Source organism: Lepidochelys kempii, chromosome 14, assembly GCF_965140285.1.
Source record: "Lepidochelys kempii isolate rLepKem1 chromosome 14, rLepKem1.hap1, whole genome shotgun sequence".
Taxonomy (NCBI): Eukaryota; Metazoa; Chordata; order Testudines; family Cheloniidae; genus Lepidochelys; species Lepidochelys kempii.
Genome location: NC_136393.1, coordinates 19,192,811 through 19,215,948, shown reverse-complemented (window position 1 = coordinate 19,215,948; position 23,138 = coordinate 19,192,811). Strand labels below are relative to the sequence as shown.

General features: G+C 41.0%; 1 protein-coding gene across 1 annotated transcript in view; it reads left to right on the top strand.

Moving 5' to 3' along the window:
• OGFOD3 (2-oxoglutarate and iron dependent oxygenase domain containing 3) overlaps window positions 1-23,138 on the top strand; it is a 127,145-nt gene that overhangs the window by 46,843 nt on the left and 57,164 nt on the right. Inside the window, exon 8 of the mRNA XM_073311041.2 lies at window positions 16,770-16,893. Coding sequence (XP_073167142.1) covers window positions 16,770-16,893 — 124 coding nt within the window. The remainder of the gene's footprint in view (window positions 1-16,769; window positions 16,894-23,138) is intronic.

The following is a 23,138-nucleotide window of genomic DNA, read 5'->3' as shown; positions in this document are numbered from 1 at the left end:
TTTTCATTACCTTTTCCAGATAACTTTGGAGATGAGGAGTTGAACGCTGATGTATTTCACCATTTGTTATAAATTCATTCAATTTAATATCTCTTCTTTTCCTCAGGCATTTGTTTTTAGAATTCTAGAATAGTAGGACTGGAAGGACCTCAAGAGGTCACTAGCCTAGGCCCCTGTACTCATGGCATTTAGTCATCTGTCTGTACTTCTGGTGGATTTCCAGTTTTCAAATCCAGTTGTTTAAATGGAAACAGCATTTGAGATGAAGTTTTGTCATTTGGTTTTTAACTTGTAGATTTTTGATGACCAAATCTTGTTTGCACTGGTGAATGCAGCTGCTGCCTTGCTAATTCATGACATTATTTCCTTCTGGAAACCCCCCATTTGCTTGCACGTTACTGCCAATGTATGTGAATTGACTCATGTCTTGTATTTCCTTTCTAATGTAAGACTTTAGTTCGGAGTTGCTGGGGATCTCACAGATTTGTTATTTCATAACTCATTATTAAGAGTCTTTTTTGCATAGCTGGACAGTCTCTTTGCTTGCATGTTGGTTGAGCTGTCACTTAGAGCTATGTTGTCAGCAAAATCTAAATCGTCTTAAGTCATGCAATGCCTGTGTTGTATGTCTACACTTTTTCTTAGAAGGGCATGTCTACACTACACCGACATAGCGATGCTGGCATAACCCTATACTGTAGACACAGCCTACACGGACTGGCGTTTTTCCATCAGTTTTTGGAACCTCACCTCCCTGAGCAACAGTAGCTATGCAAAAGAAGCATTCTTCCATCAGTATAGCTACATCTCCACTGGGGGTTAAGTTGGCATAGGTTAGTCAGGGGGTTGGTTTATTCACCTTTCTGACTGATGCAGTTTTATCAATCTAACTTTTGAGTGTAGACCACCAAGCCATAATGAAGTCAAATGGCAATACTAAACAGTAGAGGTGAAAGAATGCATCCTTGTTTGATGCCAGTGTCTATGTTAAACCGTTCACTCAAGTCTGTGTTTACTTGAATTGTACAAGCTGCACCTTGATATAAAGCCTTGATGATGTTAACTAGTTTTATTGGCATACCATAACACTTCAAGGTATGTCAGAGTAAACTGGGGTGGAGACAGTCAAATGCTTTCTTCAAATCTGTGAAGTTTATGAGAAGTGGGTTTTGTTACTCCATACCCTACCTGACTACTCTTAGGGTGAAAATCTGGTCAACTTGTGATCTACTGGATCAAAATCCAGCCTGCTTTATGGTTATCTCAACTGCTTTCTTTATTCTACTTAAGATGATACTGCAGAAGGCATTGCCTATTGCTGAAAGAAGTGTAACACCTTACCGGTTGTTTTGATTACCTTTCTTTGGTATTTTGACAATAATGCCATTTTTCCATGGTCTTGAAGGCTTTTCCTGGTCCCATGAGTTTATTGAAAAGTTTGGTGATTTTACTGATGATCTCATCAGCACAAACTTCCAGAATTTCCCTCGTCTTCACCTGCAGCTTTCCCAGGTTTTCACTTTTTAGTGCATCTTTTATAATATGTTGATATCTATTTCTGGATGTTTAATTTCTTTGTCAAAGTCAACAGTTTCTTTTGGCTTTGGTCATTTTAACACCTCTTGAAAGTGTTCTGCCCATCACTTTTTTTTTTTCTTGTTGGTCATAGATCATAGACTCTCAAGGTTGGAAGGGACCTCTGGAGGTCATCTAGTCCAACCCCCTGCTCAAAGCAGGACCAATCCCCAATTTTTGTCCCAGATCCCTAAATGGCCCCCTCAAGGATTGAACTGACAACCCTGGGTTTAGGAGGCCAATGCTCAAACCACTGAGCTATCCTTTCCCCCCAAAAGTTTTTCACCCCATATGGGACTCGAACCCACAATCCGTGGCTTAGGAGGCCAGTGCCTTATTCATTAGGCCTCTGGGGCTCTATAAACAAATAAGGTTCTACCGAGATTTGAACTCTGATCGCTGGCTTCAGAGTGCTAACTATTACACCATGGAACCACCTCCGTGGTGGTACGGTCTTTCCTTATTTACCCTAACAGGCTCTCTGGCTGGTGTAAACTTGCCAGTTAGAATGCTGTTGAATTGATGAAGTGTTTTACAATCACCTCTTTTAGCAGCTGCCTCAGCTTCTTTGGCAGTGTTATCCATATCCTCTTGTATCTTCTCATGTTGCTTTTTACTGCTGTCTCTTTTGGGTTACACGGATGTTTTGCTGCTATTTTTCTGGAGGTGTGTTTGAAGAGTGAATGTTTGCTTTGGCTTGTCCCTTTCTTTTACACAGTTCCACATATCCTCACTTATCCAGACTTTAGGCTTGCATGTCTGGAAACCAACTACAATTATTGCAGCATCTGAGATACTGTCATACAGAAAGGATCATAACATGTCAGTGTTGACTTCTTGTAGTGGATCTCAGTCCTACAGCATCTATACTCTGTTCTTCAGTTCAATTTGAAATTGATGCTGTAATGTCTTCTCTGTTAGCCTTTTGCTAATCTTCTTGCTGCTTTTTGGGGTTTTAATTTTCTTAAGTTTAATCTTCATTCTTGCTACACACAAATTTTGGTCACTTTCAACATTGTCATCTCTGTATGCTCTGATGCCTTGGAGAGTTGCCCTAAATTTCCTTCCATTACATAGACAATCTGTCTGGTTCCTTGAGACTCCATCTGCAACATTCCAAGTTACCTGTGCATATCTATGTGGATATAGTGTTCCACCCATTATGAGCCCTGACACCAGCCACAATTCTAACAGTCATTTGCTGTTCTGATTTTGGGAACCAGTATGCTTGTTCATTGCTTTCACCACTCTGTTGTTGTCATTCCCAATCTTGTAATCAAAGTCCCTCATTACTAAGCAGGTGTCATGCTTGGGAATATTGTCAATTAGAGTTTGTAGGCAATTCAGAATTGATCTTTGATTTTATTATAGCTGTCTGTTGGTTTGTAACATTATATAAATATCATTTTCATGTATTGTGTTTTGAAACCTAGCTCGAAGCAATCAACTATTAATTGGCTCCCAATCTGTTATCGATTTTTATGCTTTGGAAGTCATAATTAATGCTGTTCCCTCTGAGTGGTAATCATCTTACCTCCCTGAGTATAGTACTATTTAATTTTTGAGTTGTTTTTTATCAGCTCTGGGCCATTGACTTTTCTTATTCCAAGGATTTTGAGATTTGTCAACAAGATGAAATTCAGTAAATGCAAGTGTAAAGTACTTTTCTTAGGAAGGACAAATCAAAAGCACAACTACAAAATGGGGAATAACTGGCTAAGGAGTAGTATTGCTGAAAAGGATCGGGGGTTACAGTGGATCACAAATCAAACATGAGCCAACAATATGGACAGCTGTGAAAAAGGCTAATGTTCTGGGTGTATTAACAGGAGTGCCATATGTAAGACATGGGAGGTAGTTGTTCCACTCTACTTTGCAGTGGTGAGTCCTCAGCTGGAGTATTGTGTCCAGTTCTGGGTGCCACATTTTAAGAAGGATGGTGGAAAAATTGGAAGAGTCCAATGGAGAGCAACAAAAAATGATGGTAATTTTCGAAAACATGACCTAGTCATGTTTAGTTGTGAGGGAAAAAAGACGGAGGCGTGGGGGAGGACCTGATAAGTCTTCAAGTATGTTAAGGGCTGTTATAAAGAGGACGGTGATAGATTGTTCTCCATGTCCACTAGAGGTAGGACAAGAAGTAATGGGCTTAATTTGCAGCAAGAGAGATTTAGGTTAGATATTAGGTAAAACTTCTTAATTATAAGGATAATTAAGTATTGGAATAGGGAGTCAGGAGGTTGTGGAATCTCTTTCACTGGAGACTTTTGAGAACAGGTTAAACAAACACTTGTCAGGAATGGTCAGTTGGTCCTGCCTCAGCATGGGGATCAGGAGGAAGGACTAGATGATTCTTGAGATTGTTTCCAGATTTACATTTCTGTAATTCTGTGAATGTTGGTAAATAAATCAAAGCTGCAGAAGCTATCGGAAGCCTGCATCCCAGGAAAAGGGAAAAAATTCATAGGCAGGAGTTGTACACCAAGCTGGATGAGCAAGCATCTCAGAGAGGTGATTAAGAACAAGCAGAAAGCTTACAGGGAGTGGAAGATGGGAGGGATCAGCAAGGAAAGCTACCTTATTGAGGTCAGAACATGTAGGGATAAAGTGAGACAGGCTAAAAGTCAGGTAGAGTTGGACCTTGCAAAGGGAATTAAAACCAGTAGTAAAAGGTTCTATAGCCATATAAATAAGAAAACAAAGAAAGAAGTGGGACTGCTAAACACTGAGGATGGAGTGGAGATTAAGGATAATCTAGGCATGGCCCAATATCTAAACAAATACTTTGCCTCAGTCTTTAATAAGGCTAAAGAGGATCGTAGGGATAATGGTAGCATGACAAATGCGAATGAGGATATGGAGGTAGATATTACCATTTCTGAGGTAGAAGCGAAACTCAAACAGCTTAATGGGACTAAATCGGGAGGCCCAGATAATCTTCATCCAAGAATATTAAAGGAATTGGCACCCAAAATTGCAAGCCCATTAGCAAGAATTTTTAATGAATCTGTAAACTCAGAAGTTGTACCGTATGATTGGAGAATTGCTAACATAGTTCCTATTTTTAAGAAAGGGAAAAAAGTGATCCGGGTAACTACAGGTCTGTTAGTTTGACATCTGTAGTATGCAAGGTGTTGGAAAAAATTTTGAAGGAGAAAGTAGTTAAGGACATTGAAGTCAATGGTAAATGGGACAAAATACAACATGGTTTTACAAAAGGTAGATCATGCCAAACCAACCTGATCTCCTTCTTTGAGAAAGTAACAGATTTTTTAGACAAAGGAAACGCAGTGGATCTAATTTACCTAGATTTCAGTAAGACATTTGATACCATGCCACATGCGGAATTATTAGTTAAATTGGAAAAGATGGGGATCAATATGAAAATTGAAAGGTGGATAAGGAATTGGTTAAAGGGGAGACTACAACGGGTCCTACTGAAAGGTGAACTGTCAGGCTGGAGGGAGGTTACCAGTGGAGTTCCTCAAGGATCGGTTTTGGGACCAATCTTATTTAATCTTTTTGTTACTGACCTCGGCACAAAAAGTGGGAGTGTGCTAATGAAGTTTGCGGATGATACAAAGCTGGGAGGTATTGCCAATTTAGAAAAGGACCGGGATATCATACAGGAGGATCTGGATGACCTTGTAAACTTGAGTAATAGTAATAGGATGAAATTTAATAGTGAGAAGTGTAAGGTTATGCATTTAGGGATTAATAACAAGAATTTTTGTTATAAGCTGGGGACGCATCAATTAGAAGTAACGGAGGAGGAGAAGGACCTTGGAGTATTGGTTGATCATAGGATGACTATGAGCCGCCAATGTGATATGGCTGTGAAAAAAGCTAATGCGGTCTTGGGATGCATCAGGAGAGGTATTTCCAGTAGGGATAAGGAGGTTTTAGTACCGTTATACAAGGCACCGGTGAGACCTCACCTGGAATACTGTGTGCAGTTCTGGTCTCCCATGTTTAAGAAGGATGAATTCAAACTGGAACAGGTACAGAGAAGGGCTACTAGGATGATCTGAGGAATAGAAAACTTGTCTTATGAAAGGAGACTCAAGGAGCTTGGCTTGTTTAGCCTAACTAAAAGAAGGTTGAGGGGAGATATGATTGCTCTCTATAAATATATCAGAGGGATAAATACTGGAGAGGGAGAGGAATTATTTAAACTCAGTACCAATGTGGACACAAGAACAAATGGATATAAACTGGTCACCAGGAAGTTTAGACTAGAAATTAGACGAAGGTTTCTAACCATCAGAGGAGTGAAGTTTTGGAATAGCCTTCCAAGGAAAGCAGTGGGCAAAAGATCTATCTGGCTTTAAGATTAAACTCGATAAGTTTATGGAGGAGATGGTATGATGGGATAACTATGATTTTGGTAATTAATTGATCTTTAAATATTCATGGTAAATAGGCGTAATGGCCTGTGATGGGATGTTAGATGGGGTGGGATCTGAGTTACCCAGGAAAGAATTTTCTATAGTATCTGGCTGGTGAATCTTGCCCATATGCTCAAGGTTTAGCTGGTCGCCATATTTGGGGTCGGGAAGGAATTTTCCTCCAGGGCAGATTGGAAGAGGCCCTGGAAGGTTTTTCGCCCTCCTCTGTAGCATGGGGCACGGGTCACTTGCTGGAGGATTCTCTGCTACTTGAAGTCTTTAAACAACGTTTTGAGGACTTCAATAGCTCAGACATAGGTGAGGTTTTTCGCAGGAGTGGGTGGGTGAGATTCTGTGGCCTGCATTGTGCAGCAGGTCAGACTAGATGATCATAATGGTCCCTTCTGACCTTAGTATCTATGGATAAAACATGAGGCATATCCACCAATATTTTTACACCTTCATGAGCATCTGCATGTGTTTCCCTATATATTGAAGCAAAATAATAATATCTAGCTCTTGTATAGTTTTTAAATAATACATAACTCTTATATTTATATTTTAAATGCTATTACAGCCTGTGGTTACTATTTTTATTTTTATATGTATTTATTTGTAAGTGTGTGTGCGTGTGTATATATATATATATGGTTGTAATAGCATTTCAAACATTTTATGTACAAGAAATGGTTACATGTCCATTATAAATAATATTTGCTTTCAGAGTCTTACAGGATAACAAGTCTTACTAAAATCAGCAAAATGTCTCATTCAGAAACTAGAGCAAAAATATTGAAAAATGAAATAATAAAGCTCCCTTATTTAGCCTACTTCATGGGTCTAACTCTGATTGTTCAGATACAAGGTCTCCTTTGAGGTTAAAAAAAAAAAATCTGCAGTTGTTCTGGATCTTAGAAACCCATTGGTTTATCCCTCTGTCATCCTCAGTCTAGCTGGAAGTAGCCAGACCATAAGATGCTCAGATAAAAGAAGTTTGCTTGCCAGGAATGGATTGTCCTTCTACAGGTCTGTGGCAGGACCCAGGTTAATGTTTTGTTGGGCTTTTTTGTTTTGTTTTGTTAAATAACCTCCACCAAACACCCACACTCAATGTCCTTCAAGGACTGTTTCTTGCTTACCACTGGTGGCTCAGTTATAATACTCAGTTGGTCTCAGGATAAGGCTTAGTCTACCCTAGAGAATTAAGTTGATGTAAGCTGCCTTACCTCTACTTAATTTTGTCGATGTCTACACTAGACTGCTGCTTCCGTCAAAGTAAATGGCCTGCTGCACTGACATCATAACTCCACCTCCATGAAAGGCATAGCGCTTATGTTGGTGTAGTTAGGGTGATGCAGAGTCTGTGTAGACACTGCGTTACTTACGTTGGCTGTTGGCTGTCATTCTTGTCAGTTTCACGGCTGCCCCTGGCTCAGAGCAGCTGGGCAGGGGCTCACAGCTGGAGCCAGGAAAGTGACAAGAATGTCAGTTTCACTGCTAGTAGGCTCCATGCTGTGAATTTGAGCAGGTGCTGGGCTCACAGCTCGGGTTGTCACCCCAAGGTGGGTGCAGGGCTCCACCTCTGAGCCCTGCGCGGCTGTCAGTGCTCCACACTCAGCTATCAGCGCCCACAATGCCTCACTTAAGTCGATGCAAGCATTCTTGGTGAGGATGTGCAACACTGGCAGTAGCAGGGTAGTGTGGACACCAGCAGCTGATAGAGCAGGACTTGACAACTCAGTGTCAGGATCTAAGATCTGGGGGAAACATAGAGCAAAGTTACTGTTGTAGCATTTGGATCCCCATTCCCATTTAAGATGTCTAATACATAATTCCTTTCTGTCCCCATCTTTTATGATGTCCCAATTCTCCAAACCCTTGTGCACATGAATTGTCCTGTTAAGTACAATAGGTATGGGGCCACTTGTGAGCCTAAGGTTACTTGGGGGTGTGTTTGGGATCGTCGCATTAGAGAGGAGCAATAGTTTACATATATTCCTTAATTATCAGGGTGTGTTTTAACAGAATTAAATTACTTATTTATGGTTATTTTGGCAGTGCACCAGTTAAAATTCACAGCTGTGCAGGAGGCAAAGTAGGTGAATTCCAAGGAAAAGGTTAATAAGCTGGAACATATATTTCAGGGAAGGCTAGATGTGATAGACATTTTTTGTAGCTTGGAAGATATGCCATTGATTTATTTTCTTCAGTCCAATCTGCTTAAAGTGTTTTTTTAAATCTCTTCTGTTTCCTGTGGGTAGCACAGGATTGGAAAATTTCACTGTGCGTTTACAGACTGTAATTGGAAAAGCAGGGGGAAATGTATAGGCTGTAGATCTAGATATCAAGAGTTTCTAGATAGTGAAGAGCAATAGCATTTTCTAGTGTCCTTCCAAAACAGGGTTTTTTTGAGTGCTAGAAAATTAAATAAAGATCAATGAAAGCTTAGCATGCTAGTCACTCTTTCAGTTTCCATGGGATACTTAGGAGTGCTTTAAGATTGTTTTAACAAGATTTCAGGGATTGGCCTTTTTTGAGAGAGAGAGAGAGAGAGAGAGAAAGAGAGGGGTGAACAGTATTGTTAACCCCAAACGTTCAAAAATCAGACATTATATAAAAATAATATATTTTTATTTGCCTTCTGCTTTTTGAGCCTGTAAGATTCAGTGGGATTACATTCTGAAGCTTTCTTCACAGCCACGAGGCTAGAAACTTACTTTTCTTTAAGAATGAAGGCTGAAATCCTCACATATTCACTTGACTCCAGGAGCTGGGACTTTAAGGAAAACAATAATTATCATGAAACTCATGACAAAATCATGAGAGTTGACAACACTGGGTGAATCCCATCCTGTTGCGCCAATGAATATGGCAGAATGATTTCCAAAATATTGCCAAAATTTTGGATCATCTCAACTTGATATTTTGAAGAAAATTTGGAGGCAGAGGGTCTTTATTGTTTCATTTTATTGTCACTCCCCTGTTATATTGACATGCAAATTATTTTCTTTCCCCATTAACTATCTGTCAGTAAGGACATTTGGAGGGCATAGCTGGTGCAAATACACAAATATGGGCATGCTTCTCTATCTCACCCATACATTCCCATAGGCTATTGCTTGTTTGTTTGTTTTTTTTCCATTGTATTTAGTATTTAAACTGCATTGAAATTAACACCCTCCAGCCACTCACACTTCTGTAGTGAATTTTAAACAGTTCAGCATCCTGTCCTGGTAATTAAAACAATGCAGGAACACTGTGGACAAGCTGTCCTTTGTGATGCTGCTTTCTTGTAGCATGTAATAATAGGGAATCATATCCCACTTGCATTAGGAAAGACCTTTGGGCATTTGGCACAAAAATCTGCCTGGGGAATCTTATTAAAAGTTATAGGATATCAGCTATTAGTATTTTGTAAGGGCTGTTCAAACTGCAGTAAGTCATAGCACACTAGGGATTCAACTTTCAGTGTGCAACAGCAGCATTCACACGGAGAGCTAGTGCGTGGCACACTAGTGTGAGGTGGATTTACATACCAGCCTGCTGCATAGTAAGTGACTGTGTAGACATGCCATAAGACTAATCTTCTTCCCTGATAACTACATTATTTATCTTTTTCATGCTCTTGAAGCTACAGTGATCACTACTTTAAAAAGTCAGTGTTTGCCAAGAGTTACTATACAGAGGTATTTTTTGAGACCACAGTTCGACCTTTTTCTAGAATACGAAATAAACTGTGATATCTCAATCTTAAAAAAAGTAAAAAAAGAGTGTCTTGGATCTTTCACATATTTTCATGCAAAAAACCCTAAAATAGCAGATTCCATTTTTCGAAAACACAGTCCATTGAATTTCTTATTATTGAGTACGGGCTGCATTCAGTGTTGTACAAGACTGAGGGGATGTTACTGTCCCTTACTTATGAATCTTACATTCTCTAATAGATAACACAGACATACAGTTCACTGGAACCAGATGACCAGAACATGGGTTCAGTAAGCTGTAAAAATGTGTGAATCTTGTAGATTTGCAGAAGCTTTGGGGAAATGGCTAAGCCCACCTATGAGTATGCTCTTGGGCCTATTCCTGTAAAGTACTGAGCACCCTCAGCTCCTGCTAAAGTTGATGCCGACCTTTTTGCATTCTCAAGTCAAGTGCCTTTTGTAGCATAAAAAGCGACAGCTCAAGTCTTTCCAAAAAGGAATCTAAAATGTGGGTTACAGTGTGGTGCGTCCCACTGGATACCTGCATTTCGTCCTGTGCATCTGCTAGGTTTTAAATGACAGCACTGTATGGAACACAATGTGCTGGCTTAGCTAAAATGTTTGATGCCATGCAAAGGAGGCCTCACTTACACCTATCTCATGGTCCTCCAGATCTCTGCTTTTTCAATTCCAAATTGAAATAAATATAAAACCAGAATCAAACGTATATATGTATACTACTGCTTTAAATGTCTTTCCTGTTATACAGACAAAACTGAGGAAGACTTTAGTAGAAAATTAACATTCATAATGCCTCTTGGAAGACTGCAGATATAAAATAGAGCAAAAAAATAACTGCCCCATGCAGAGGTATCCACAAACAGAAGTAATCTAAATATTTGTAAACCATTTGTGCCCCTGATCTCTCTGATCCCGGTGTATTACTGGTTTGTAATGCTTATTTTGAGATTAGATTGCATTATTCCTCATTGCCAATTACTGCGATATTTGGATTTCTCTTGAAGCCTCAACTTCTGGAGTCATGAGAATCTGTGTTTATTTAAAAAAAAAAGAGGGTAAGATTTTAGTTTCTGGTTGCAGAGAAAATGTCAGGAACCACAGCTCCCTCTGAGCTTGGTTGCCTTGCAACCCAGTGAGCTCAGCTGGGCCCAATAAACCCTCACTAAGTAACTGTACTCCCTGAATGGTCAGAAGAACCAACAGATCACCGTTTAAGCCCTGTAGCAACAGCGGCGCACTGGCCGCTCAGTGCGCTCCCGGGCTGCAGCTGCTCCAGACCTGCTTTTTACCCAGCCCTTGCTCCATCCCTTGCCTGCTCCACTCCAGCCTTAGTCCCTGCCCACCTCTGATCTCCTGATTCCTAACTCCTGGCTCTGACCATTGGCTTATCTCCTGACCACCTCTGCTTCTGCCCTCTGCTTCTGCTTCGACCACTAGGTCACATTGTTTGTACCTGGTATAGAAAAGATGGAAAGCGTAAACAGGGTGTAACCTAAAGGTTCAAAAGGCAAATAAAAATGTGGTGGGTTTTTTTTTGTTTTTTGGTTTTTTGTATCATGATTTTAAGCCAATCTCATAGTTTTTGGTGGGATGTCTATTTCATGACTTTTGAATACTTACGGTTGTTAATACTGCTATATAAACTCATTTGTATGATGCGTAGAATGGAACTCTACTTATTATTACAAAAAATCATTTAAAAATACTTTTTGTGTTATTACCCACTCTTGCAAACCAATATTGAGACAAATTTAAAGTTTGCAATTCCTTATATATGTATGAGCTCACAAGGGAATGTGTGAGTGTAAAATTACTGCTCCAAGCCCTCTAAATATCTCCAATCTAACAGCTCTCCAAAACCACAAGCATCCAAATTCAAGTGGTTTTATGTTAAGTGGTATATCTACAGATTGGAGAACCAGAAAAAAAGATTTAATCGCTCCATAACATTCCTTAAAGTTACATTTACCACAGCAGGAGTGAAATATCCAGTCTAAATCCTCTCTGTTGCTCTGTTGAAGTCTCCCCCAGTCAGTCTGTGCACATTGTGGCAACTTACTGATTGTTTTCAGTGTTTCTGTCATAACGTTTCTGAAGACTTTGTGCTCTGATAACATCTCCTTTTTGTTAGTGTTGTGCTTGAACATAGAGGTGTTTGAAATAAGGATCCAAACATTGCATCTTGAATGAATGTGTCTATGTAGTACTGTTATTTATTAATATTATTTATTTAAGCACCATGTATGCACATAAAAAGGATACTTCAGTATTTTTATAGGGCCAAGGGGGGACATGGATCAGCATTCATGTCGCACTCCCCATCAGTGTCCGGGCCGGAGAAGCTAATGATCCAGCCCGCAGACCAAATTCGGTGATGAATCTTGGTTGTGTGCCACTTGAGGCATGTTGCACATACACTAAGAAGACAGGGCTGAAAGTGAAGTAAGCGGGGAAAAGTGTGCTAGAAAAGAGAATTCGCTGGAGACTGAGAAGAGAGGTGGTTGTTGAATGTAGATGCTGTGACGTTACACCCCATATTTGTCATAGAAATATTGTTACGTTATGAATATGGGAAACTAAGATGTTTTATGCAAGATGAGTATTGTGAGGTATCATTGAAAAGGTTATGATCTCCTGAATGTGTTTATCCAATTTGTATGCATGTATCATTTCTGTATCTGAGGTTAGGAATATTGGCTTTGTAACAATTACAACTGTGTGTGTATTTGGGGGAACGCCCACCAGAGAGTAGGCAATCTGCCTGAATGAGCCATTTCAGAAGGACAGTAGAACTTTGAAAATACTAATCTCCCACTGTCTTGAGGAGCTTCCTGGGATGTTGCTTTGACACTGATGGGTTATCTGATGATGTCACCTGGTACAGAGTACCACCTTGGACACTGCTGGTATTTTTCCGCTGGAAACAAAGAGTTCCCGCCTTATGTAAATTCTATTTAAGGCTGGGGAGTAAGGCAATGAGGACTCTTCTCCATTGCCTCCCTGTCGAAGAAGGAAGATTGCTAAAAACACATGAAGGGAAAAGCAGGGGCTGAGTCCAGGCAGAAATGGGGTCCCGTCTGTAAAAAGAAATAACTGGAATTCTAAGCTACAGAAACTGTGCAACCTGCCCAAAACAACATTTGGGGTGAGAAATTACATTTTGTAACCTGTTTCTTGAGTATATTAAGCTTAGTTTGCCTGTTTTGTTTTATTTGCTCAGTAATCTACTTTGCTCTGTTTGCTATCCCTTATAATCACTTAAAATTTTCCTTTTGTAGTTAATAAACTTATTTCTTGTTTATTTCAAAACCCAGTTTGTGCACCTCATATCGGGGTGCCAAAAGCTGTGCATATCTCTCTCCACACTGAGGGAGAGGGTGAATTTCTATGATCTTGCGCTGTGCAGATCTTTCTATACAGTGCAAGACCATCTTATTTTGGGGTTTACACTCCAGATGGTGTGTGCACCAGAGTGCTGGCCATTCTCCTAGCTGATTTCAGTGTGTGTCTGCAGCTGAGTGTGGCCTTGCCTGAGTGTGTGCTGGAAAGGGGCTTGAGAGCCTGGCACAGCAACCCAGCGCAAGGGAAACCCAGGCTGGTAGGACCGGCGGGCTTTGGGATCCCAGCACATCCGGTGGCACCCCAGAAGGCGGATCCAACCCATCACATCATCTATTAAAAATCAGATCATATCAAATGATAGGTACATGATAAAGGCCGACGGTTATTGGTGGTTGTTGATGAAATGTTGCTATTTTGGGTCTGTAAATAAATAGCTTCATCTACAAGCACCAGTTCTTTACCTCTAATTCTTGGTGAATGGTTGGTGGAGGAGAGTATTTAAAACCATAGATTTGTTAGACTTTTTTTAAAGTGTTGGAATGTGTCTGAATATAAATCTTATCCATATGCCAAGCCATTCAAGAATTGATTGTGAAACATAATCAGTACCCCACCTTTCTTTCTTTGCTGTTAATGGTGTGCCAGCCCTCTCTGCTACTGATAATGCAATGTGCTGAACTTTAAACAAAAATGCCCCACATCTCCACCTGCTGTCTGGGAAAGCACTTTATCTCCTAGGGTTTTGTACAGAGGGTTCCAGAGAGTTCAGTGGGTCTCTGAATGGGCTCCAGGGACTGCCTGAACATATCTGAATGCCAATAGGGGCCACAGTCCTTCATCTCTGTAAGAAGGCAGTTTTTCTGCATCATAGCTGGTTTGCATTTGAATGAGGTTCTTATTTTGGGCTCAGAACCACTTTACTGATCTATCAGTCTCCTCATATGCTGTGGAGTGTGTGATTGGAAAATGAATAAGGTACAAATTCAGGCCTATTCACATTAGTCTGTATCTTGAAGCACACTACTAATAAGAAGTATATCCTTGCTAATGATGACATGGAAACCTATTTCACATTACTGAAAGGATCAAATTGGTGAGTAAGCAAATAAACAAAACTTTAAAAAAAAATCAAGGAGAATCCATTTTAAAATATCTTAATTTTGACAGTTGTAATTTAGTTTAACATATTTCAGAGTAGCAACCATTTTAGTCTGTATCCTCAAAAAGAAAAGGAGTACTTGTGGCATCTTAGAGACGAACGAATTTATTTGAGCATAAGCTTTCGTGAGCTACATGGGATGCATGCAGTTTTAGTAACAAGGCATCAGTTAGCATCTGCTATTAAATCTGTCATTTTGGTGTGCAAATTATACAGGGTGTACATTTATGTTTTAAATTAAATTATTCATAAACTATTGAAAATTGATCTGTCTGTAGTTGTCAGTATGACTTTTATGAGTTGGTTTCAATTATAATAGTTTTTTCGTGTAATGTATTCAGCCTTTTGATATTTAATGTTAGTGGGATAATAAATGCATTTGATATGCATGGGATGTTGTGTTATTCCAGAGAGGTTGTTATAATTTAATGTCATTCAGTGACCACTTATAAAGTGTCACCACTTCTTAATACTGATCTACCTTTGAGTGGTAGCAATCATGAAGAACAGTAATAGAAAAAGCTATTTGCTGTTAAAGGTTAGACAGACATGCTGATAAAAAAAACCCCATCACCAGCTCTACACTGGTTCGTAGCACTGGTGCAAATGCACTATTGCTGAAAAATTGGTTTTTCAGAGGACTGGCCAGGGCCTTGCTGAAAACATAGACAAAAACGGTTTTTCAGTTTCTTTTTTCAAGTTTATAAATTAGGAGGAGTAACTGGATATACTAACTTTGTTTGCAGTCAGAGGAATGTCCACTTTTTAATGTCTGAAAAACTATAGCTAGACTGATAGCCATTTTTTTTGGGTCATAGGGTCAGAGTTGATGGGGTAGGTTGAGAGAGAATGGAGGACATCACTGAGGGGGAGAGGAGCAGTGCACTGTTGATTTTACAGTGTACCATAATAAAAGTCCCTAAAGCCTCAGGCTTGTAAGCATGTAAGAGAAAGAGTAAGTTGTACTGAACGCGTGTGAAATGAGAGAGACATCCTTCTCATTCTTGAAGCATTCCTTGGACCAAGCTGTGGTCTTATCTCCAGTGCAAGATAACATGTCCTTTTAGTTGAAGGTGTCTCTGCATTATTGGTTGCAAGGAAGACAGAATTATGGAGTGGGGATTTATTACTAGCCTGAAAAAGTTGATGAACCTTTAGGGTGTTGGGACTAAAATGTCATTAATAACATCACTTTCGTTAATGCCCTTCCACATTGTCTTGCATTTGTAATGTGGTTTAGACAAAGAGGATAAAAGGAAAGGCTGATAATTTAATTTTCCCTTACTCCAGATTTAGATTTTAATACAGCTTGTTTTTCTGATGTAACTTTTCTTTTAAATCCTTAGGCTCAAAATTGCAAAATGAAGTAAATGTAAAGAAGAGCCTCATCCTTCATCTGGTGTCTTAATTTTCTCCAAATCTCATTTTATTTTCTCTTCTAGTCATTGCTCATGCAGTATAGTGTACACAACTGCTACTCAGTCAAAATTTTGGCTTTATCTGGCACTGGTGCACCTATACTTTAAAAAAATAAATAAATAAAAATTGAACTGGAAATGTCAAGACAGTTTATGGGTTTGCAAGGTGTCTGTTGATCTGAATAGTTCTGTTCTGTGACAGACATCGTGTCAAAGGAAACAAATGAACAATTTATAATTAATGTACCTTAAATCAGGCAATTACCTTGATCACTTCTCTGCTGGACCTTTGTAATGCAGAACATGATTAAATTGTGCCACTTTGTAAAGAAATCAGCAAATAATATCCCTGCTGATTTAAATATTTTATTTTAATTATAGATGACTTGTTCTGCTCAGATAAATTCAGTATTCAGTATTTTCACAGCATCTTATGATTTCCATAAAGTGAATTTTGTCTCTCTTGAACCCAGGTATCAAGCAAAATTAGTAATGTAAAAAAAAGAAATTAAGAAAAAAGACAGTCTGAAGGGCATTATGACATTTAAAAGGCACAGCATGTGAAGAACTTAAAGCATGTGGTCCTCAGTGCTTTGTAGAAAAACCATTTTATTTCCAAAGCCATCTGTGAACTTTAACAAAACAAAGAAAAAAGAAGGATCTGTTCCTCTAACAGATGTAAGTCTACTTGGAAGATCTGAATCATCAGCACATCTGAGTCCTTGCATGCTAGCAGATGAAAGGGAGGAAAGGTGAGGGAGTGAAAGGTGAGGTGCCCAGATAAGAGGGGAAACTATAATCAGTCAGAGATTGCGCAAATCCTTTTTATCCCCAGCCGTGCAGCATTTTTACCTTGATACAATATCTATCCCTGTGTTCCTATACTTTTTTAACATCAGGCCAAAATATCAGTTTGGGATCTGGTATCCTTTTTGCTAGGATTAAAAATACCTAGAGGAGTTAGGCTGACGTAGATCGATAGACTTTCTAAAGCTACTAGGAAATGAACAGTTCATTCCCAGCTTTAGAGAACTTTTTTAGTGAATGTCTAAAATAAGATGTGAAAAACTGGAAAAGTCCCTCAGACCTATTGGATCTGGAGCTTGCGTTCTGGAGAGGCCAGACTGGAGTCAGGTAATTTAATGCTCTCTTTTGTTCCTAGGTAACCTATGGCTCCTTTGATTATACATCGCTGCTTTATCTGTCTGACTACACTGAAGATTTTGGTGGTGGACGATTTGTGTTCATGGATGTAGGTGCTAACAAGACTGTAGAACCCCGAGCAGGTAGGATTCTCAGTTTACCTTCACTACATAACTCTCCGTGGACCAATTCCTGATCTCAGTTAAACCTGTGCTACCCCAGATGGGATTCAACAGTATGACTGAGGATAGAATTTAGCCTAATGTGTTTCAAGTGGGTGTCAGTAACATGTGACCTGGGACAGTGGATAGACCACAATAATGATTGATGGAATGATGCCAGGAAAATTTATCCTGTTTGTAGCTACATTTTAATTACATAGGAAGAAATGATGAAATAGACTAACAATGGCCAAGGTTTGAGTTAATCTGAGACTGGCTAGGCACATGGAATAACTGCCTGAAAAGTCACAGCCTTCCGTAAATAGCATTCACAAGATCCGGGGTGTCCAACCTGAGCCTGCGAAGGAACCAGAATTTACCAATGTACATTGCTAAAGAGCTACAGTAATATGTCAGCAGCCCCCCGTTAGCTCCACCCCACCCTGCTGCCAGCACCTCCTGCGCACTGGCAGCCCTGCCAATCAGCGTCTCCCCATCCCTCTCCGTACCTCCCGATCAGCTGTTTGGTGGGGGTGGGAGCGAGGGCATGGCAGGCTCGGGGGGGGGGGGTGGAAAGGGGTGGAGTGGGGGCAGGGCCTGTGGCAGAGCCAGGGGTTGAGCAGTGAGTACCCCCCGGCACCTTGGAACGTTGGCGCCTGTAGCTCCGGCCCTGGAGTCGGTGCCTAGACAAGGAGCCGCGTGTTAACTTCTGAAGAGCCGCATGTGGCTCCGGAGAAACAGGTTGGCCACCCCTGCACAAGAGTGTCTTTCTAAAGCCTTCTCCTTTATGGCTAAGAAGTACTTTTCCCTAAGGTTGATTTCTAGTCTTCCGCTCCCTGAGCCATCTGGGGCTGTTCCTGTGGAGGCAGCTGTTCCTGGGAAGAGGGTGCTGTGTGAATGCTCAACCATTGCTGATCTCTGTCCAGTTAAGTAGGGGCAGCCTGGGCTCTGAGGGTATCTGTATCCTGCCTTTGGCCACAAAGATGAGAAGAGTTGCCATGTTGTGTCTTGAGGGTGGAGTGAAGATAGGCTAAACTTGGAAACGTCAGCCGGTGCAAAATGCTGCTACTCGTATTTTGAGAAGTATTTGCTCCAGGGACCCTGTTACACCAGAGCTGGCTGTCAGTTCATTTCTGGGTGTAATTCAAAAGTGTCAGTTTTAACATAGGTTTCAGAGTAACAGCTGTGTTAGTCTGTATTCGGAAAAAGAAAAGGAGTACTTGTGGCACCTTAGAGACTAACCAATTTATTTGAGCATAAGCTTTCGTGAGCTACAGCTCACTTCATCGGATGCATACTGTGGAAAGTGTAGAAGATCTTTTTATATACACACAAAGTATGAAAAAATACCTCCTCCCACCCCACTCTCCTGCTGGTGATAGCTTATCTAAAGTGATCACTCGCCTTACAATGTGTATGATAATCAAGGTGGGCCATTTCCAGCACAAATCCAGGGTTTAACAAGAACGTCTGAGGGTGGGGGGGAGTTAGGAAAAAACAAGGGGAAATAGGTTACCTTGCATAATGACTTAGCCACTCCCAGTCTCTATTCAAGCCTAAGTTAATTGTATCCAATTTGCAAATGAATTCCAATTCAACAGTTTCTCACTGGAGTCTGGATTTGAAGGTTTTTTTGTTGTAATATAGCAACTTTCATGTCTGTAATCGCGTGACCCGAGAGATTGAAGTGTTCTCCGACTGGTTTATGAATGTTATAATTCTTGACATCTGATTTGTGTCCATTTATTCTTTTACGTAGAGACTGTCCAGTTTGCCCAATGTACATGGCAGAGGGGCATTGCTGGCACATGATGGCATATATCACATTGGTGGATGTGCAGGTGAACGAGCCTCTGATAGTGTGGCTGATGTTATTAGGCCCTGTGATTGTGTCCCCTGAATAGATATGTGGGCACAGTTGGCAACGGGCTTTGTTGCAAGGATAAGTTCCTGGGTTAGTGGTTCTGTTGTGTGGTATGTGGTTGCTGGTGAGTATTTGCTTCAGGTTGGGGGGCTGTCTGTAGGCAAGGACTGGCCTGTCTCCCAAGATCTGTGAGAGTGTTGGGTCATCCTTTAGGATAGGATCCTTAGTAATGCGTTGGAGGGGTTTTAGTTGGGGGCTGAAGGTGACGGCTAGTGGCGTTCTGTTATTTTCTTTGTTAGGCCTGTCCTGTAGTAGGTGACTTCTGGGAACTCTTCTGGCTCTATCAATCTGTTTCTTCACTTCCGCAGGTGGGTATTGTAGTTGTAAGAATGCTTGATAGAGATCTTGTAGGTGTTTGTCTCTGTCTGAGGGGTTGGAGCAAATGCGGTTGTATCACAGAGCTTGGCTGTAGACAATGGATCGTGTGGTGTGGTCAGGGTGAAAGCTGGAGGCATGTAGGTAGGAATACCTACATATCTATTCAGGGGACACCATCACAGGGCCTAATAACATCAGCCACACTATCAGAGGCTCGTTCACCTGCACATCCACCAACGTGATCTATGCCATCATGTGCCGCAATGCCCCTCTGCCATGTACATTGGGCAAACTGGACAGTCTCTACGTAAAAGAATAAATGGACACAAATCAGATGTCAAGAATTATAACATTCATAAACCAGTCGGAGAACACTTCAATCTCTCGGGTCACGCGATTACAGACATGAAAGTTGCTATATTACAACAAAAAAACCTTCAAATCCAGACTCCAGCGAGAAACTGTTGAATTGGAATTCATTTGCAAATTGGATACAATTAACTTAGGTTACCTTGCATAATGACTTAGAATCATAGAATCATAGAATATCAGGGTTGGAAGGGACCCCAGAAGGTCATCTAGTCCAACCCCCTGCTCGAAGCAGGACCAATTCCCAGTTAAATCATCCCAGCCAGGGCTTTGTCAAGCCTGACCTTAAAAACCTCTAAGGAAGGAGATTCTACCACCTCCCTAGGTAACGCATTCCAGTGTTTCACCACCCTCTTAGTGAAAAAGTTTTTCCTAATATCCAATCTAAACCTCCCCCACTGCAACTTGAGACCATTACTCCTCGTTCTGTCATCTGCTACCATTGAGAACAGTTTAGAGCCATCCTCTTTGGAACCCCCTTTCAGGTAGTTGAAAGCAGCTATCAAATCCCCCCTCATTCTTCTCTTCTGCAGGCTAAACAATCCCAGCTCCCTCAGCCTCTCCTCATAACTCATGTGTTCCAGACCCCTAATCATTTTTGTTGCCCTTCGCTGGACTCTCTCCAATTTATCCACATCCTTCTTGTAGTGTGGGGCCCAAAACTGGACACAGTACTCCAGATGAGGCCTCACCAATGTCGAATAGAGGGGAACTATCACGTCCCTCAATCTGCTCGCTATGCCCCTACTTATACATCCCAAAATGCCATTGGCCTTCTTGGCAACAAGGGCACACTGCTGACTCATATCCAGCTTCTTGTCCACTGTCACCCCTAGGTCCTTTTCCGCAGAACTGCTGCCTAGCCATTTGATCCCTAGTCTGTAGCTGTGCATTGGGTTCTTCCGTCCTAAGTGCAGGACCCTGCACTTATCCTTATTGAACCTCATCAGATTCCTTTTGGCCCAATCCTCCAATTTGTCTAGGTCCTTCTGTATCCTATCCCTCCCCTCCAGCGTATCTACCACTCCTCCCAGTTTAGTATCATCCGCAAATTTGCTGAGAGTGCAATCCACACCATCCTCCAGATCATTTATGAAGATATTGAATAAAAACGGCCCCAGGACCGACCCTTGGGGCACTCCACTTGATACCGGCTGCCAACTAGACATGGAGCCATTGATCACTACCCGTTGAGCCCGACAATCTAGCCAGCTTTCTACCCACCTTATAGTGCATTCATCCAGCCCATACTTCCTTAACTTGCTGACAAGAATACTGTGGGAGACCGTGTCAAAAGCTTTGCTAAAGTCAAGAAACAATACATCCACTGCTTTCCCTTCATCCACAGAACCAGTAATCTCATCATAAAAGGCGATTAGATTAGTCAGGCATGACCTTCCCTTGGTGAATCCATGCTGGCTGTTCCTGATCACTTTCCTCTCATGCAAGTGCTTCAGGATTGATTCTTTGAGGACCTGCTCCATGATTTTTCCAGGGACTGAGGTGAGGCTGACTGGCCTGTAGTTCCCAGGATCCTCCCTTCTTCCCTGGGATTTAGCCACTCCCAGCCTCTATTCAAGCCTATTTCCCCTTGTTTTCTCCTAACTCTCCCCCCCCCCCCCCCGACGTTCTTGTTAAACCCTGGATTTGTGCTGGAAATGGCCCACCTTGATTATCATACACATTGTAAGGAGAGTGGTCACTTTAGATAAGCTATTACCAGCAGGAGAGTGGGGTGGGAGGAGGTATTTTTTCATGCTTTGTGTGTATATAAAAAGATCTTCTACACTTTCCACAGTATGCATCCGATGAAGTGAGCTGATGCTCACGAAAGCTTATGCTCAAATAAATTGGTTAGTCTCTAAGGTGCCACAAGTACTCCTTTTCTTTTTAGTTTTAACATATAAAGCTTTAAATGTGTTGGATTCTGATTAGTGTGGAGAGCAGCTCTCTCCTTACCAAATACTAGAGGTGTTGAGATCAGTTGAGGTGCGCTAGTTAACATTCCCTTGATTTAATTGCAAGAGGTCCTCAACTTGGAAGCCACTTCTCTTCACCCCAAGTCTTTTAACTTCCAGGTCATGCTCTAAGACCCATTTGTTCTCCCAGGCTTTTACTGGAGAGATCAGAGGAGCAGAAGGATGTGGGGGTAGGGAAGGAGTCTTTTTTATTAGGAGGACCAGTTTTTTGCACATTTCTCATAATGGTTTTTATATTAAGTGTATGTGGCCGAGGCACTGAATGAACACATTAGTACAAACTGAATAAAGCAGGGCAAAAATAGTCTGTGAGCTATATAAAGAATATGTAGGTCTCTTATGGGAGTGGAGGAGTTATTTTCCCTGTAATCTAATGTTGTTCTATTCAGATTTGCAACAACTCGAAGGATTTCTTTGACACCTGGAAAGTGTTCTTCAAATGTTTTTAAAACTGGCACTTAAAAGAAATAAATATATCACATAAACTGTAAGTTCTTTGAGGCGAGGACTGTCTTTGTGATGGATTCATACAGAGCCTATCACAGCGGGGCCCTGGTACATGCATGGGGCTTCTAGGTGATAACAGCAATTAGGTCATTACGGTGACTTGAGTTCCACTTAATTTTGTTTTGTGGGGAGATATGGGCCTCTTTGGTGTCACTCCAATGAACTCCCAATCGTTGGCAAATTAAGCATTTTGGCAAATGAATAATTTTCAAAAGTAACTGGTGATTGTGGACACTTGAGTTGTAGGGTGCCCAACTTGAGGCACTTTAAAGGAGCTTGATGTTCAGAAAGTGCTGAGCGCCCACCATCTGAAAATCAGGTCCTTCGAAGTACCTCAGTTGGGGCATCTGAAAGTAGAGGCACCCAAAATCATCACTAACTACTTGAGAATTTAGGGCATGATGCCTAATTTGTAGATAAGTGGGCATTCAGTGGGGTGACTTCAGACGTCTGGTTAGTGGGTACAGAAAAGAAAAGCTCTGAGGCTGCATGCTATGAGCTCAGAATATTCTTAAGTGCATGGCCTTTTTGGATTCAGGTGAGTCTGATGTTTACTTTGCTTCTCTCCTGAGAAAGAAATCCAGGAGAAAGGCAGTGAAACTGAAAGAGGGACTGTTGAAAATAATAATGTAATTTCCAGAGACATCCCAAAGAGTAGTCAGCACTATCACTACAGCCAGTTGTCATTGGAAGTTGGTGGTTGGGCATTAGGTAGGTTAGCTAGATTGTGTTGGATTGTAAAGTCGTTTGTCATAGGGTCTGTTTTTTCTGTGTTAAGTACAGCAGTATTAACATTTATGGTGCTACATAAATTATCATTACCAATAAGTGATTTGGAGAATCCTGAGTGAAAAGGAGAAGGGGTTGGGAAATTTGAGGTGAAGCCCCATGTAAAAGGCAAAAAGAACAGGAGTACTTGTGGCACCTTAGAGACTAACAAATTTATTTGAGCATAAGCTTTCGTGGGCTATAGCCCACTTCATCGGATGCATAGAATGGAACATATAGTAAGAAGATACATACGTACGTATATACATACATACATACAGAGAACGTGAAAATAGTTTTTTTCTCCCACTGATAATAGCTCATCTTAATCAATTAGCCTCTTACTCCACCTTTTCATGTTC